The following is a 19,358-nucleotide window of genomic DNA, read 5'->3' on the forward strand; positions in this document are numbered from 1 at the left end:
TAGGCGCCATTCTTAGCTGACATTTGCCAGTGTTTATTTATGAGTTAGAATGCATGAAAAAAAACATGTGTGTTCTTGTCTTACGTAAGGATTGTGAATGACATGCAAAATTCCCCCAAAAACTGCAGTTCCCCTTTAACCAAAACTTGGGTGGTCTTGAAATTGTGACGTAACTTTTACGCACGGCTTCCGCGCATGCTGATTGGCGCACGCTGCTCCGCCTTCTCGACTAGGTAAACCTTGGAATTTTCAGGGGGGCGGAGCTTCGAGGAAATAGTTTATATTGGGAAGCTTTTCAACAATTCGCGCTGGGTACCTGCGCTACTGCTCAAGTTGGTCATCAACACCGAAGGGTTCCGTTGAATTAACTACCGAAAGGTGTCGGCTGAGCAGGAAAATAAGTTGAAATGCCTCCAAAGAGTGACGATGGCGGTTGGAAGAAGTTTCTGTGGGATTCGGAGAAAGGAGAGCTGCTCGGTCGAACCGGGGGCAGTTGGTGTAAGTATGGCACGCGCGTGCTCGCCGGTCGGGGAGCGCGCGTCCCGCCGTTCGCCTCGTGCTTCTTGACACCTGTTTGATTTGACTGTGCTGCGTTCACGTACCGTGCCGCGTTGCCAGCACGTCGCCTTTATGTAGGCATTTTGGTTCAAATAAAACTCCATATTACTGTTACTTTACGTGTATCGGGTTATGTACGGGTTAAAAATGCATCACAGTCCAAGGTGAGTCAAGGTGGCGTGACCATGCATGGAATTAGAGAGGGGAGGGAGACTATCGATCCGTGTCGGGTTCCTCTTATCATATGTCAGTGTATTCTCCACAATACAGCTGATAAACCGCCTTCGACCTTCTCGCGTTTCTTGCGTGGCGCTAGTGCGCATGTCCTTGCAGTTTCTCTCCAATGTCACAAACCATGTGCCGCATGGATCCGTATGCACACATCTGTATCCATTTGAAATATCTTTTATCCATACATATGTATCCATATATCTGTTTGCTCATGTTTGACCTTCTGTGGTCGTATGAAAACGCTGATGCATCCTTTTAAGACGGGCACACACCAGGGGAAAACACAAATACAATTTTTTCCCAAACCTTACCTGTGAGGATGTACTATAGTGCAGTGGTCTGCAACCTTTTTTGCACCACGGACCGGTTTATTGTAGGCATTATTTCCAGGGACCGGCTGCACCTGTGCCAGATAAATACTGCAAAAATAAGTGTATGAAAAATACAACTCACTATAACGCTGAATTAGTGGGAGCCCTGGGCTTGTTTCTTTGCAATGAGATGCAGACACAATCCGTCACATTTATATTTTATATGTTCATTAAGTTATAACAAATGGCAACTTCCTTTGAGGAGTTTTATTGTACATCTATAAACAAGATTACTGGTGTGTTTAGTGGGACAGGCGAAAGTTAAGGCAGTCGTTTATAAATTGTTTAATGTTTCTCTGCAGCCCGGTAGCAAATGTGTCACCGACTGGTACTGGTCCCGGTCCTTGGAACGGTGGTTGGGGACCACTGCTATAGTACACACTGCACCAATAGATACACTTGAGCACTAATGTTATCCAACAAACTGAACTGCTACTTGAAAGTAAATATGATGAGATCCTACTTCACTACAATGATGTAATGCTAAGAATGGCCATGCATAGTAATACATACATAATTTTTAAACGAATATCTGAGGTTGTTTTAGTCTTATCATTGTGAAAGCTTGATCAGTAATCTAAGGAGTAATGTGTGATTTATTAATGGAGTCTGACTGCCTTGCCCTCTTTGACATTGCTTCCTGCAGCTTTAATGACTGCACAGTGCATGTAACTCTCTATAGCAGCAGCGTGACCTCCAGATTTCGTTCATTTTACATCTCGATAAATTTTATATACATATATATTTTCCCCAGCACGTTTATCTACTGCACTACAGTGTCCACATGCTTGGGGTCAATTAGAATCATAGCCCCCTCCTGGTCTGCATTACAATACCTGTTTTACTACTCAGATTTCACAGTTGAATTGCACTAACAGTAGGCACCACTGTCATAGTTGTCCTCAAAGGAGTGTTCAGCCTGGCCATAATTAAACCAGCATTATCTTGCTTGAGTTGCTCTTCTATTTTCCCGGTACAAGCTCACATGTTTTTGTTTTAATGTAGTGCATTAATACATGTACAAAAAAATTTGTTTTTTTTGTACTGTGAAAAGCTAGTATGCACTAAAACTGCATGCAAGCGATCCACATACATGACGACGCAATCATGGCGGATATTATTGCTCCGAAATCAGGTTTTATTTGGCTGATATCCCAATTGCATTTTGAAGTCTGCACTTACTAAAACCGCATACAAGCGATCCACATACGTGACGACGCAATCATGGCGGATATTATTGCTCCGAAATCAGGTTTTATTTGGCTGATATCCCAATTGCATTTTGAAGTCTGCACTTCTGCACTGCGTTGAAACGGGGGTAAATGATAAATGATAAATGGGTTATACTTGTATAGCGCTTTTCTACCTTCAAGGTACTCAAAGCGCTTTGACAGTATTTCCACATTCACCCATTCACACACACATTCACACACTGATGGCGGGAGCTGCCATGCAAGGCGCTAACCAGCAGCCATCAGGAGCAAGGGTGAAGTGTCTTGCCCAAAGACACAACGGACGTGACTAGGATGGTAGAAGGTGGGGATTGAACCCCAGTAACCAGCAACCCTCCGATTGCTGGCACGGCCACTCTACCAACTTCGCCACGCCGCCCCAGGTCTGTGTGTTGTGTCATAGAGCATGACTATGACTCTTTAATATGTGAAGAACCGTGACTAATTAAAGAGCTGGACTGGGTTGAAATGAGGTACCAAAAAGAATTGAATCCCTATTTTTTTATTTTGTCAGTTTGTACTTATGGCAGGTGAGGCATTGATGACTGTAGATTTTTTTGTTGCTTTTTTATAATTTAAATTCATATACTTTAATTCAGGGGGTTATTAACCTTTTTGACATCGGGGCCCAACTTTTTCTACTCAAATATTAACACTTAATTAGGTTATTTATTTAACACACAAACCTTAGGCGTAGGTCAGGCTGATTACAATAATAAATAATAATCAAATATACTGCACAAGAAGGGACTCAAATAACTGACAAAAAATACATTTACATGCAATTATGTTGTGCTAAAATAAGCTAAATCAATAATGAATATGTTTCTTAACTAAACTGTCAGTAAAACTAAAGTGCAAATGAAAATACATCTTCCACACTTTAGTCATAATTTTTGCGCTCAAGAAACTTCTCTATGAATTTAGCTCCAGACTTCTTTTGTCTGTTTAATATTTTCATTTAGGCCAAAAGTGGTGGAAAAGTGTAGTACAGCTGAGTATGGGCCGCAGCGGTACTCAGGTAATTTTACCTGGTTAAAAAAAGGCTAAATAAAAATAATAATAATAAAACATTGACACAGCTGAGAAACAGATGTTTTTTTGGCTGCCCTCTAGGAGGCGCTCTCAGCCCAAAATGCGTCCCTGCCCTATATTTGAGAAACACTGCTCTAATCAATGTAAATACGGGTTGTTCAATAGGGTAACAAGAAAAAGAGAATTATTCACTTTCATAAAAATTTTATTAAATACTTCTTATTCCCATTTATTTACTTAAATTGAAATTAAATACATTTTGGGGTCACACCCTTATCTACTGTACATGTGTATATCTTTTTCCAGGAAAACCTAGTTTGTTGTAAAAATATGATCACCTTCTGTTTTTGTCTTGAGTGCCAAGTTTGGAAAAGTTTTTTGATCAATCAGCAATCCTCCATATTGACAACCAGCATTCAGCAGAGCATTAAAAATGTATTTGCATCTGACTTGTTCAATTTTTAAAAAAATGTTGGTTTCATATCTGATAATAGAAAGTAGCTATATGCATCTGCAAGCTCACGTACGCCTACGGTGGGATGATATTGACCAAAACTGATACCGCGGTATTTTTAGTTTGGGAAGGGAGCCAAAGAGGATGCCCTGTGCTTCGCTCGTCAGGTGCAGAGAAGAGCAGCTGTAACAAAGGCACATCCAAAGGTGCTATTGTCTCAAATATATACGACTTTCTAAAATATACCGGTATTATACTTAATACTAGTATATCGCGCAGCCCTACGTACGACTCAGAGTACTATAGCGCATCTTGGTATGCTTTTTCTATATTTGTGGTCTGATTAGCAATAATTATGTCCCACTTACATTAAAGGCCTACTGAAATGAATTTTTTTTATTTAAACGGGTATAGCAGATCCATTCTATGTGTCATACTTTATCATTTCGGGATATTGCCATATTTTTGCTGAAAGGACAGTGTTTCCCATAAACTGCCAAGATACCTGTGGCGGTGGGGGCGTGGCTATGGGCGTGGTCACATGACATCATCGAGTAATTTGCATAATTTACTGCAATGATTTGATTTTCTCTAAAAAGGCTCAAAAAATGTATACTTACTAATTAATAATAACAGTTTTGTTTTAAACGTCCATCCATCCATTCATCCATCCATTTTACAATATAATTACAACACTTTATGTACATATTTATATACAGATTTGAACAACAAGTTATTCACTGAAATATATGTATTAATTGTGGTTCTTACAAAAAATATATCTTATAAAATATAAAAGCTAAAATGTCTCAAAGCTCTGCCCCTTTAATTAGTGCATACTAAATAATTTAACTTTAGCCTACTACTACAACCATAGTCAGTAACAAATAAACAGAAAACAGTAGTGGTGGTAGATAGACACAGAGCTTCATCAAACATCTGATCCACTGAACAAATAGCTCCAAAAATCTTGAACTTTAGACTGCCATCAGTTTTACTCCCTACACTTAACCATGTGTTTCTTACTGCCTGCAGACTTTGCACCCTTTGTTATATACACATGTTGTGTTTCTAATATAAATACATTTAATAAAGTCAAATACAAATAAGGCAACAAGAGAAGTATCCTACACTTCTCTTTTGTAAAGTAAATCTGAACAGCCGATATGGGCATCTACATCAACTATATGATTTGCCTGAGAAGCTGGAGAGGACAAAAAATATATATATATATATATATATATTTTATTTTATTTTTATTTGTGGCGGACGTAATTCTTTCGTGGCGGGCCGCCACAAATAAATGAATGTGTGGGAAACCCTGAAGGATTTAGTAGAGAACATCGACGATAAAGTTTGCAACTTTTGGTCGCTGATAAAAAAAGCCTTGCCTGTACCGGGAGTAGCATGACGTCACAGGTTGAAAGGCTCCTCACATTTCCCCATTGTTTACACCAGCAGCGAGAGCGATTTGGAACGAGAAAGCGACGATTACCCCATTAATTTGAGCGAGGATGAAAGATTTGTGGATGAGGTACGTGAGAATGAAGGACTAGAGTGCAGTGCAGGATGTATCTTTTTTCGCTCCGACCGTAACTTAGGTACAAGGGTTCATTGGATTCCACACTTTCTCATTTTTCTATTGTGGATCACAGATTTGTATTTTAAACCACCTCGGATACTATATCTTCTTGAAAATGAGAGTCGAGAACGCGAAATGGACATTCACAGTGACTTTTATCTCCACAACAATACATCGGCGAAGCTCTTTAGCTACGGAGCTAACGGGATAGCACATCGGGCTTAAATGCAGATAGAAACAAAAGAAATAAACCCCTGACTGGAAGGATAGACAGAAAATCAACAATACTATTAAACCATGGACATGTAAATACACGGTTAATGCTTTCCAGGCTGACGAAGCTTAACAATGCTGTTGCTAACGACGCCATTGAAGCTAACTTAGCAACGGGACCTCACAGAGCTATGCTAAAAACATTAGCTATCCACCTACGCCAGCCTTCATCTGCTCATCAACACCCGTGCTCACCTGCCTTCCAGCGATCGACGGAGCGACGATCATAGATGCGGTCGGCGGCCCGGAGATGGAGGAAGTCAAGGTGAGGTCGGCGGCTAGCATGTCTGCTATCCATGTCAAAGTCCTCCTGGTTGTGTTGCTGTAGTCCGCCGCTAATACACCGATCCCACCTACAACTTTCTTCTTTGCAGTCTTCATTGTTCATTAAACAAATTGCAAAAGATTCACCAACACAGATGTCCAGAATACTGTGGAATTTTGAGATGAAAACAGAGCTTTTTGTATTCGATTCAATGGGGTCCAAATACTTCCGTTTCAACGATTGACGTCACGCGCATACGTCATCATACATAGACGTTTTCAACCGGAAGTTTAGCGGGAAATTTAAAATTGCACTTTATAAGCTAACCCGGCCGTATTGGCATGTGTTGCAATGTTAAGATGTCATCATTGATATATAAACTATCAGACTGCGTGGTCGGTAGTAGTGGCTTTCAGTAGGCCTTTAAATGCATTACACAGGCTGTCGATTCTACAGTGTAGAAAGTAGGGTTGTCCAGATATCAATGTTTTTCGATACTTTTCTAAATAAAGGGGACCGACCACAAAAAATGGCATTATTGGCTTTATTTTAACAAAAAATCTTATGGTACATCAAACATATGTTTGTTATTGCAATCGAAGAACAATTTTGGCCTTAAATAAAATAGTGAACATACTAGACCAGTGTTTTTCAACCACTGTGCCGCGACACACTAGTGTGCCGTGAGATACAATCTGGTGTGCCAAGGGAGAATATGTCATTTCACCTATTGGGGTTAAAAATATTTTTTGCAAACCAGTAGTAATAATCTGCAAATGTGCCGTTGTTGAGTGTCGGTGCTGTCTAGAGCTTGGCAGAGTAACTGTGTAATACTCTTCCATATCAGCAGGTGGCAGCATCTACAAATGCTTTGTAGATGTCTGGAACATGGTTTGTCATGATCACAATATGCGGACGACAGTGTGCAGGTAAAAAGGTGTCTAATGCTTAAACCAAAAATTAACAAAAAGCGAGTGCCGCTAAGAAAAGGCATTGAAGCTCATGGGAAGGATATGCAGAACAAAACTAAAACTGAACTGGCTACAAAGTACACAAAAACAGAATGCTGGACGAGAGCAAAGACTTACTGTGGACCAAAGACGGCGTCCACAATGTACATCCGAACATGACATGACAATCAACAATGTCCCCACAAAGAAGGACAAAAACAACTGAAAATATTATTGAATGCTAAAACAAAGTAGACACGGGAAATATCGCTCAAAGGAAGACATGAAACTGATTCAGGAAAATACCAAAAAAAGAGAAAAAGACACCAAAATAAGAGCGCAAGACAAGAACTAAAACACTACACACAGGAAAACAGCAAAAAACTCCAAATAAGTCACAGTGTGATGTGACAGGTCGTGACAGTACACCTACTTCGAGACAAGAGTTATAGTGATGCATGCTTTGTTATGGTTTGAAGTCATATCCAACAATTGCGACAACAACTTTTTACTCTCAACTGAGTTTCGTTTTCTAATGATTTCTGCTGGTGGTGTGCCTCCGGATTTTTTCAACGCAAAAAATGTGCCTTCGCTCAAAAAAGGTTGAAAAACACTGTACTAGACAACTTGTCTTTTAGTAGTAAGTAATAAACAATGGCTCATAATTTGTCTGCTGATGTATGCAGTAACATATTGTCATTTCTCATTCTATTATATTATTATAAGGACAAGCTGTAAAAATGTATTATCAATCCACTTGTTCCATCCATCCATCCATCCATTTTCTACCGCTTGTCCCTTTTGGGGTCGCGGGTGGTGCTGGAGCCTATATACATTTACTGTTAATATCTGCTTATTTTCCGTTTCAACGTGTTCTACTACACTTCTATTAAAATGTAATAATCACTTATTCTTCTGTTGTTTGGATACTTTACATTAGTTTTGGATGATACCACAAATTTAGGTATCGATGCGATACCAAGTAGTTATAGAATATGACCATGCAATGGTCATATTCAAAGTCCTCATGTGTCCAGGGACATATTTACTGAGTTTATAAACATATTATGAATTTTAAAAAAGGAAAAAAGATTTTGTGAAGATAAAAGATAGATGTAATCATATCGACTAGACACGCTATTGTACTTGGTATCATTACAGTGGATGTCAGGTGTAGATCCACCCATGGCATTTGTTTACATTTAGGCGCGCTAGCTTTTGTTTGCGGTGACGCCGGTGAGCTGTTGTATCCTCCTATGGTGTGTAGTGAAGCATGTTTAGCTATTCCTCGTCCTGCAGAGATGATACTTGTAAGAAACTGACTTTATTCGTCACCATGGAGGCGAGGATTAGTGATTTAGAAGTAGCTAAAACACTGCCGACTGCAGATGGATGTTCGCTGCTAGCTAGCTAGCCATGTCTTAAAACACGCCTTCCTGAGGGCGTTTCAGTGTTATAGCTTCACCTTTATCGTCAGTTTTTAGGCCAAAATGCGTCCATTCTCCCTTTTCTGTCTACACACTGTATCTGCTCGTAAGTACTCCGTAATTGTGCGCTGCCGAACACGCTTCACTTCTCGTAAACCCAGCAATGTCATCATGTGACGGCGCACGGTCATGTCCGTTATAAAAAAATAAATTGGGAACCGGTACTTTTCAAACAGAGTATAGTACCATTTTTGATTAATTAGTACCGCGATACTATACTAGTACCGGTATACCATACAACTCTAGTAGAAAGGGATACTGTTAAAATATGTATGCAAACATTATCTTGGCGACATGCTCACAAACCAAACAGCCAGTCAGCCACACCTTCAGCTTCAGCCTTAGCTAAGTACTCATGCACTCTAGCTTGCTTGCGCACTAAATCTGAGAAATATTCCTCATGTGCACTCAAAACTAAGCACAGGGCACTTAAACAGCTAAGTTTGCTTGTGGACTAAGCAGACAGGAAAGCCTAGTGGCGGCAGACCCATGTAATCTCAAATCAGGTTTCTGCCGCGCAGTTGATCAGGAAATGTGCAAATTTAAGTATTTTTACTTAAAAAGGACCTAGTTTGCAAAACCTTTTCTTACCCATTAGTACCTGTTTTTGTGTATTTAGGATCATTTGCCAAACGAGCCGTTTGGAATTTGTTCAATTTGTGACTGTTTTGTGATGGTTTTCCCAGCTATTACGTCAGCGGAAATCTCTCTACTGTATATGGTAAACATTTTCCAAAGTGCCTTGCGTGAGTCCGCTATTGTAGTCTGACGTTGTAGCTTCTTTTTCTCTATCCACTTGCTGTTGGTCAGACTGGCTCGCACATGCAAGTGCTTCCTCCGCTATTGCTTTTTAAGTAACCTATGGTTCGGACATATCTGTCAATAGACTCGCTATGGAAGCGCTAGAAACTACAACATGGATGACAAGAGAAAAGTCAAAATGGAGGCATGTAAATAAGACCGCCCACAAAACAGTGCATCCTTATGAGACTGTCAGAAAGCGGCTTGAAAACAGTTGTGTATAACAATCCAGTGTTTCCCATAAACTGCCAAGATACCTGTGGCGGTGGGGGCGTGGCTATGGGCGTGGTCACCATGACATCATCGAGTAATTTGCATAATTTACTACAATGATATGATTTTCTCTAAAAAGGCTCAAAAAATGTATACTTACTAATTAATAATAACAGTTTTGTTTTAAACGTCCATCCATCCATCCATCCATTTTACAATATAATTACAACACTTTATGTACATATTTATATACAGATTTGAACAATAAGTTATTCACTGAAATATATGTATTAATTGTGGTTCTTACAAAAAAGATATCTTATAAAAATATAAAAGCTAAAATGTCTCTTAAAGCTCTGCCCCTTTAATTAGTGCATACTAAATAATTTAACTTCAGCCTACTACTACAACCATATTATTTACCAGCAACATAAAGTGAAACAGAGGCAGAGGTGTCCTGCCACAGTCAGTAACAAATAAACAGAAAACAGTAGTGGTGGTAGATAGACACAAAGCTTCATCAAACATCTGATCCACTGAACAAAGAGCTCCAAAAATCTTGATCCTACACTTCTCTTTTGTAAAGTAAATCTGAACAGCCGATATGGGCATCTACATCAACTATATGATTTGCCTGAGAAGCTGGACAGGACACAAAAAATTAAAAAATGTTTTTATTTTTTTTGTGTCGGCCTTAATTCTTTCGTGGCGGGCCGCCACAAATAAATGAATGTGTGGGAAACACTGCAATCTATGCAATATTTTTACCCCCAAAAAACACCATTACATATTCTGTAGACCACAAGAAAGTGTTTTATATGTCGAAAAAAAAACATGTGACCTCTTTAATAAAATGTAAAAAATTATAGATTGTAGCATACAATCATACAGCAAATGCATTTTGCTGTATGATTGTAATCATACAGCAAATGCATTTTGCTGTATGATTGTAATCATACAGCAAATGTTTAATGGACAAATGTTAATATGGATTTAATGTTTTTATTATTCATTTATTTTTCATCATGACAACCCCTGACCGCACATCTCTGCAGCATTGGTACCAAAGATGTACAATTTTAATTACTTCTTGCATCCTGCAGTAATGGATTTAATGAAGCAGCAGAGAATAAAATTAATTCTGACCAAACTAGTTTTCTGCTAAAATGGGCTGCTGTAAAATTTGAAAGAAATTGCATAAAGTCTAACCTCGCTGCCCCATCTCTTCCTGCAGTCAAGATCACGCTCTTCTACGTCGTCTTCTATGGCTGTTTGGCTGGCATCTTCATTGGCACTATCCAGGCCATGTTACTCACACTGAGCAACTACAAGCCCACATGGCAAGACCGGGTCGCACCTCCAGGTAAGTGCTGAGCAACCGCATTCCTTGTGTTCAGGACCGCTAGCTTTTGCATGTTTTCTCTGGATCACAGCAGAGCAGAATTAGATGTTTTCCACTTAGAGTAATGGGTGTGCAGTTAGGTTGTTAATAACAAGGTCATGTTATGTGTGAGTGTGTAAATAGTTAATGTGAGTTTTTAAAAAGATAGTTGCATGACAGATGAAGTAGGCTGAAGAAAGTTAGTGTGCCACCCTGTCACCAAAGAGCTGATTTAGCACTTAACTAATTAAACACGTCAGAACGAGGTACATAGAGTTGCAAGTTTTTCATGACAAGAATAACAATATTTTTTGCTAATAAATGTGTATTTTCATGTTTGTGTAGGACTCTCGCACACTCCGCGATCTGACAAATCCGAAGTTACCTTTAACCCCGGAAAGTTGGAAACCTACCTCTCTTACACAACGGCCCTGAAGAACTTCCTGGCTAAGTATGATGACGAAAACCAGAGCGACCAGATGAAGTTTGAAGACTGTGGCAGTACGTACACACATGCACATAAGACAAATGCCAGGCTAGGAAAGGGCTATTCATCGAAATTGTTCTAGGGGACACATTTCTAGAAAGCTAAGGCTCTGGGGGCAGGACTTCTTCCTTCACTATTATTACTGTTTTGAGAACCAGCATTCTCTGTAGTGGACATTTATTGCCTGGAGTTAAACTTTTCCGAAACAATATCCCTGTTACGTCAAATACAAGTGCCAAGTGCAATGGACGCTGGACTTTTGGAGGTTGAAATGTTAATGCAAGGGTCAACAAATTTGTTTATATTTGTTCAAGTGCCTCTATACCAGGGGTCTCAAACTCAATTTAGCCAGAGTCTGGGACAGGTTGGGCCACATCAGATATTTCACAAGAAAAGTTCCAACCTTTTCAAATGTCTTTATTTTTATTTTTTACCACAAAATAAATGGGAAAAATTAATAAGAAAATAAATGAATACATGTTTGGGGTTGTGGAATATATTTTAATTCCACTCAGTGTCACTGTTGTGTTTAGCCGACGCACAGAGTACACTTTGATGCACAAAGAACGTCATTTCCACGATGTGCGTCATACTTATACTTTTTCCTTTGTTTTTGCGCTTGATATTCATGTCTTTCATGATGACATAAACGCAATGGCATTTCTAGCTGGTACAAAGTACAGTGATAGCTAGTACAAAAAGGTGACTGCTCGCGGAGTGTTATCCACTGTGCTGTTGGGAAAAGAAGCGTAAATAAGACGGTGCTGCTGCTGTTGTTGTAAACGTAGTCCTAGAAACAAAAACAAAAAATGACATCAAATAGAACTATATATGGAGTGTTCATCGTGTGAGACAATGCAAATAACGCAATGCAAAAACAAAATACTGACCCACAAATAACGATATGACCCTATAATTGGTCCGGGTTATCGAGGACTGTTATTGGCGACGGAATGGTGTCACTATGTGACTACAGACTACATTAGGCTACATCGTTTTGATTCGTTTTGTCAGAGAGAGACGTATATAGGTATAATGTCCCGCTGGGCAGTAACTTCTAAAACATATTTTTGGGAAGTGTTGTGAACGCAGTGCACTGGGACAAATATCCGCTTGTGACCAATAGAAACGAGGCAGCCAGCCACGCATGGAAGAGAAAACTCCATTGCAATGCCGCTGTAACTTTTAATCATTGAGAAATGTTTCTCTGCTTGCATCAAGCCCGGTTGATGTCCTGCCCTCAAGAGCCATATGACCCACCGTGATTGGTAGGTTCGTTCAGCTTCACACACAACACTGTGCAGTGCCATTCATTTAAAACTCGTGGGCCGCACTAACACTTAAGGTGGGGGCTGAGAGTTTGAGACCCCTGCTCTATATGCTCTAGTGTGCCCTGGGCTAGGACCTTGTTGACTATGCTTGTCACATCTTTAGATGAGCCGGCAGCGTTCAAGAACCGAGGCGACTTGGAGAGCGACACAGGCGTAAGAAGGGCGTGCCGCTTCTCAAAGGACCTCCTCGGGGAATGCTCCGGCAAGGACGAATACTTTGGCTTCAAGGAGGGCAAACCTTGCCTGATTGTGAAGCTCAATCGGGTCGTTAACTTCTATCCAAGGGTGAGCGATCATGTTTTTGTTTTTGAGATGATGCATGCACTGACTAGGGATGCAATGATAAATGGTATTACTGATAACCGCCGTAGAACTCCAGACGGTTAGCTGTTTTAAATTAAAATGATCAAAACACTGTGATTGATAATCGCAATTTAATAAACTAGCGGACTGATTGCCGTTATATGTATGTAAGTATATATGTATGTATGCATACATACACACACACTAGGGTTGTACGGTATACCGATACAAATAAAGTACCGCCATGCTAATTGATTGACATCGGTACAATACTGCCTCTGAAAAGTACCTGTACCGTTCTTTCATCTGTGGCGAAGACTACAGAGGTTGAGTGTGTCAAAATACACACACAAAGTGCATACAAGCAATAACATCTTGGAGAGGAAGAACGTCAAAGACAATTCTACTGATTAATAAAGAGGGTGCTTGAAGCACAATATGGAGGTATACGGGCTTCAAAACTAACGATAAAGGTGACGCTTTAAACAAGGAAGCCCCGCTTCAAGTGTTGCTTTAAAACACGCCTCGCCAAACGTGGCGATTAGTATAACCACCTTTGCTTCAAACTTAGGTACACATTAGAATAATGAACATTCAGATCTGCACAATAAGTTATAAAGAGTGACATGTAGTTGTTACACCTGTCCTGCTATTTGGCTCCGGTCCCCATGGGGCCCGGCCGGGCACAGCCCGAAGAGGCAGCGTGGGTCCACCCTCCAATGCGCTCACCACCCATGGCAGGGGCCATAGAGGTCGGGTGCAGTGTGAGCTGGGCGGCAGCCGAAGGCAGGGCTCTTGGCAGTCCGATCCTCGGCTACAGAAGCTAGCTCTTGGGACGTGGAACGTCACCTCGCTGGGGGGGGGGGGAGGAGCCTGAGCTAGTGCGCGAGGTCGAGAAGTTCCGGCTAGATATAGTCGGACTCACTTCGACGCACAGCAAGGGCTCTGGAACCAGTTCTCTCGAGAGGGGCTGGACTCTCTTCCACTCTGGCGTTGCCGGCAGTGAGAGTCGACGGGCTGGGGTGGCAATTCTTGTTGCCCCCCCGGCTCAGAGCCTGCACGTTGGAGTTCAACCCAGTGGACGAGAGAGTAGCTTCCCTCCGCCTTCGGGTGGGGGGACGGGTCCTGACTGTAGTTTGCGCTTCCGCGCCAAACGGCAGCTCAGAGTACCCACCCTTTTTGGATTCACTCGAGGGAGTACTTGAGAGTGCTCCCCCGGGTGATTCCCTCGTTCTACTGGGGGACTTCAACGCTCATATTGGCAACGACAGTGAAACCTGGAGAGGCGTGATTGGGAAGAATGGCCGCCCGGATCTGAACCCGAGTGGTGTTTTATTATTGGACTTTTGTGCCTGTCACAGATTGTCCATAATGAACACCATGTTCAAGCATAAGGGTGTCCATATGTGCACTTGGCACCAGGACACCCTAGGCCGCAGTTCCATGATCGATTTTGTAGTTGTGTCATCGGATTTGCAGCCTCATGTTTTGGACACTCGGGTGAAGAGAGGGGCAGAGCTTTCTACCGATCACCACCTGGTGGTGAGTTGGCTGTGATGGTGGGGGAGGATGCTGGACAGACCTGACAGGCCCAAACGCATTGTGAGGGTTTGCTGGGAACGTCTGGCAGAGTTTCCTGTCAGAGAGCGTTTCAATTCCCACCTCCGGAAGAACTTTGAACATGTCACGAGGGAGGTGCTGGACATTGAGTCCGAATGGACCATGTTCCGCACCTCTATTGTCGAGGCAGCTGATTGGAGCTGTGGCCGTGAGGTAGTTTGTGCCTGTCGTGGCGGTAATCCTAGAACCCGTTGGTGGACACTGGCGGTGAGGGATGCCGTCAAGCTGAAGGAGTCCTATCGGGTTTTTTGGCTCATAGGACTCCTGAGGCAGCGGACATGTACCGACAGGCCAAGCGGTGTGCGGCTTCAGCGGTCGCGGAGGCAAAAACTTGGACATGGGAGGAGTTCGGGGAAGCCATGGAAAACGACTTCCGGACAGCTTCGAAGCGATTATGGACCACCATCCGCCGCCTCAGGAAGGGGAAGCAGTGCACTATCAACACCGTGTATGATGAGGATGGTGTTCTGCTGACCTCGACTGCGGATGTTGTGGATCGGTGGAGACAATACTTCGAAGACCTCCTCAATCCCACCAACACGTCTTCCTATGAGGAAGCAGTGCCGGGGAATCTGTGGTGGGCTCTCCTATTTCTGGGGCTGAGGTTGCTGAGGTAGTTAAAAAGCTCCTCCGTGGCAAGGCCCCGGGGGTAGATGAGATCCGCCCGGAGTTCCTTAAGGCTCTGGATGCTGTGGGGCTGTCTTGGTTGACAAGACTCTGCAGCATCGCGTGGACATCGGGGGCAGTACCTCTGGATTGGCAGACCGGGGTGGTGGTTCCTCTCTTTAAGAAGGGGAACCGGAGGGTGTGTTCTAACTATCGTGGGATCACACTCCTCAGCCTTCCCGGTAAGGTCTATTCAGGTGTACTGGAGAGGAGGCTATGCTGGATAGTCAAACCTCTGATTCAGGAGGAACAGTGTGGTTTTCGTCCTGGTCGTGGAATTGTGGACCAGCTCTATACTCTCGGCAGGGTTGGGTGCATGGGAGTTTGCCCAACCAGTCTACATGTGCTTTGTGGACTTGGAGAAGGCATCCGACCGTGTCCCTCGGGAAGTCCTGTGGGGAGTACTCAGAGAGTATGGGGTATCGGACTGTCTGATTGTGGCGGTCCGCTCCCTGTATGATCAGTGTCAGGGTCCGCATTGCTGGCAGTAAGTCGGACACGTTTCCAGTGAGGGTTGGACTCCGCCATGGCTGCCCTTTGTCACCGATTCTGTTCATAACTTTTATGGACAGAATTTCTTGGCGCAGTCAAGGCGTTGAGGGGATCCGGTTTGGTGGCTGCAGGATTAGGTCTCTGCTTTTTGCAGATAATGTGGTCCTGATGGCTTCATCTGTCCAGGATCTTCAGCTCTCACTGGATCGGTTCGCAGCTGAGTGTGAAGCGACTGGGATGAGAATCAGCACCTCCAAGTCCGATTCCATGGTTCTCGCCCGGAAAAGGGTGGAGTGCCATCTCCGGGTTGCGGAGGAGACCCTGCCCCAAGTAGAGGAGTTCAAGTACCTTGGAGTCTTGTTCACGAGTGAGGGAGGAGTGGATCGTGAGATCGACAGGCGGATCGGTGCGGCGTCTTCAGTAATGCGGACACTGTATCGATCCGTTGTGGTGAAGAAGGAGCTGAGCCGGAAGACAAAGCTCTCAATTTACCGGTCGATCTACGTTCCCATCCTCACCTATGGTCATGAGCTTTGGGTTATGACCGAAAGGACAAGATCACGGGTACAATCGGCCGAAATGAGTTTCCTCCGCCGGGTGGCGGGGCTCTCCCTTAGAGATAGGGTGAGAAGCTCTGCCATCCGGGAGGAGCTCAAAGTAAAGCCGCTGCTCCTCCACATCGAGAGGAACCAGATGAGGTGGTTCGGGCATCTGGTCAGGATGCCACCTGAACGCCTCCCTAGGGAGGTGTTTAGGGCACGTCCGACCGGTAGGAGGCCACGGGGAAGACCCAGGACACGTTGGGAAGACTATGTCTCCGGGCTGGCTTGGAAACGCCTCTGGATCCCCCGGGAAGAGCTGGACGAAGTGGCTGGGGAGAGGGAAGTCTGGGCTTTCCTGCTTAGGCTGCTGCCCCTGCGACCCGACCTCGGATAAGCGGTAGAAGATGGATGGATGGATGGATATAACTGTCATTGCTCTAAACATATTATATTATATAATTATTTCCCTATCCAAGGCTCTGATGACTTCACATCAAATATTCCATCAATCCATCCATTTTCTACCGCCTGTCGCTTTCGGGGTCACGGGGGTGCTGGAGCCTATCGCAGCTGCATTCGGGCGGAAGGCGGGTACACTTAGTCAAACCATTTAGTAAAGTCAAAGACAAATAAGGCAACAAGTGAAGTATCCCACACTTCTCTTTTGTCAAGTAAATCAGTACAGCAGATTTGGGCATCTACATCAACAATGTGATTTGCCTGAGTAGCTGGACTAACCTGACTCGCCAGATCCTTGTCGTTTGCTGAGCTCCACACATTGATCTGGGAGATCTCAATAGGAGATGTATTTCAAAAGGCGGGGCCTTGTAAATAAATCTTTGTATATGATTGGATAAACCACATGTCCGTTATCTTGAATGACGTGCTACTTCAACCACTCACATCGAAACAACCCATGACGCTGATGAGAGCGACGCTGGGAAATCCAAACCCGGTCGTAAGAAGAGCCAAAACATCCTTGCCACCAATAAACGCCTTCAAAACCGTTCTCTGTTCATCTTTTAAATAATTAATATTCGATTGATGAATCAATGTCAGCACACGACTCCTCGCTCTGTGCCGCCATTGTTGTTTGAATCAAACAGTCGCTTCGGCGCTACGTCACATCTATGAAATCCCGGCCGGCGATCTTGATTGGTTCATTATTTTTTGCTATCTGGAAGGAGTTTGCAATGCCTTCGAGCCCAGACCCTGGTGTTGAGCTCAGCGAACTACAAGGGTCTGGCAAGAGTCAGGTTATGGCTGGACAGGACATGTAGCAAAAAAAAATGAATGTATGGGAAATACCGTATTTATGTCAACGCCCCTCGGACTTGCTGAGACGTGGACATAAACGGGTTCACTGTAAAGGTCACTAACTGGGTTGTCTTTGTGTTCAGCCTCCTACCTCAAATGGAACCATCCCTGATGAAGCGCAACCCAAAGTGCAGCCCAATTTGATCCCCATCTACTGTACCCATAAGGTACTTCAAGTTAAGAAAAAAACCTTGGTGCAGATGTTGCATGTGGAGTTCTGTAATGATTTTGTCTTTCAGAGAGAGGAAGATGCTGGGAAAATCGGCGAGATTAAGTATTACGGCATCGGAGGTGGCTTCCCGCTGCAGTACTATCCCTACTACGGCAAACTGCTGCACCCCCACTACCTGCAGCCGCTAGTGGCTCTGCAGTTCGTCAACCTCACTAAGAACGCTGAGCTGCGTATTGAGTGCAAGGTTTTTGGTGACAACATCTCATACAGTGACAAGGACCGCTACCAGGGGCGCTTTGACATCAAGATCCAGGTCAACAGTTAATGGCCGCCACCGGGACCATAGAGCACTTTCCCGTTGCCGCATTTGCAGCCCTCTTGATCCACTTTTCCCCGCGTCCTTCAATCCTGACATAAAATAGACAAGTAGGTGGTGCTAAGTTGATCAGGTAGTCACTTGGCTCTTAGCTAATCTTAGCACATAATTGTAGTGGGAAATGTAACCATTGGGCTTCCCAAGCATATTTATTCTCCTGTAAGCGACATTTGGGCCCTTGTTCGTTCATGACTATACAAGTGGACTTCCATCAGTAGCTCCCACACTGACCATTAACTTCCCTTCTTGTCAATATCACTGCTTAGATACCTCGCTTTTCCGTCATTTTTCCTCGCGTGTCGACCACGCCCACTTAATAATTGGCTCGGTACACGCTCTAATGAAAAAGGCTGCACTCCAAGGAACTTCTTTCCTTTCTCCTGTTTGTCTTTTATGTCTGATCATAGGGGTCTTGTTTTATTGTGCCTTCTTTTTTGTGCTTAAATCACTAAAAGTGTGAAAGGATTTTATCAAATGCCTTTTTATTGATTTTTTTAGTTGTATTTTCCAGACCGTTAGAGATTTGGTCCCTCCTGCAGGACTCACGGTGCTGACTCAGCTATACTTTTGTCTTCTCTGGACTCCACCACAATTTTGTTGTGTGTGAATGTTTTAAGCCATCAAACATGGTGGACGAATTGTATATTTATACAGTTGTACATTTTGTTTCTGTGCGAAAATATTGTTAATGTATACATGCAATACCAAAGTGGCAATCTGTAAAGGGTTAAAATGTTGCCTCGCAACCTTTCAGTGGCTCACTCTTGAAATGTGGGGGGTGTTTTGAGCCATGAATGTAGTTGAAACGAGGGCGCTTAAATACCGCAATGTTCATGCATTTCAACAAAAAATACCTTGGAAGACTTTTGAGTCTTTTTGGTGATGAATGATCTTTTCTGAAACACTTGAACTTGTTCAACCATCATTTCCTGCACTCTTTGCCATTTAATCTATGATAGAAACAAATAAAATCATAATGTATATCCCTTGTGCTTTTTTTAATGACTACTTTGCACTGTAACCTATGCTATTTTATAAAGTTGGTGCACTTCTTGATAATAACATGACTGTGACAATTATTACAATACTAATATTGCTGACATATGCTGCTGCTCCCACATGTCACTTGACTAAATAAAAATAAATAGCTACATAATCTAAAGCTAATCAAAAAGTATTTTATTTTCCAACCATTGATAACATGCCCATAAGGCAATAA

At 42.9% G+C, this 19,358-nt stretch overlaps 1 protein-coding gene across 1 annotated transcript; it reads left to right on the plus strand.

Annotated features, from left to right (window-relative positions):
- Positions 1–290: 290 nt before the first annotated feature.
- Positions 291–19,122, plus strand: LOC133654091 (sodium/potassium-transporting ATPase subunit beta-233-like). Its single transcript, XM_062054098.1, has 6 exons — positions 291–498; positions 10,687–10,815; positions 11,179–11,334; positions 12,755–12,936; positions 17,675–17,758; positions 17,831–19,122. Exons 1-6 carry the CDS (start codon positions 408–410, stop codon positions 18,086–18,088), a joined length of 900 nt encoding a protein of 299 aa, XP_061910082.1. The 5' UTR covers positions 291–407; the 3' UTR covers positions 18,089–19,122.
- The last annotated feature ends 236 nt before the right edge of the window (positions 19,123–19,358 follow it).

The sequence above is a fragment of the Entelurus aequoreus genome, linkage group LG07 (assembly GCF_033978785.1).
Source record: "Entelurus aequoreus isolate RoL-2023_Sb linkage group LG07, RoL_Eaeq_v1.1, whole genome shotgun sequence".
Taxonomy (NCBI): domain Eukaryota; kingdom Metazoa; phylum Chordata; class Actinopteri; order Syngnathiformes; family Syngnathidae; genus Entelurus; species Entelurus aequoreus.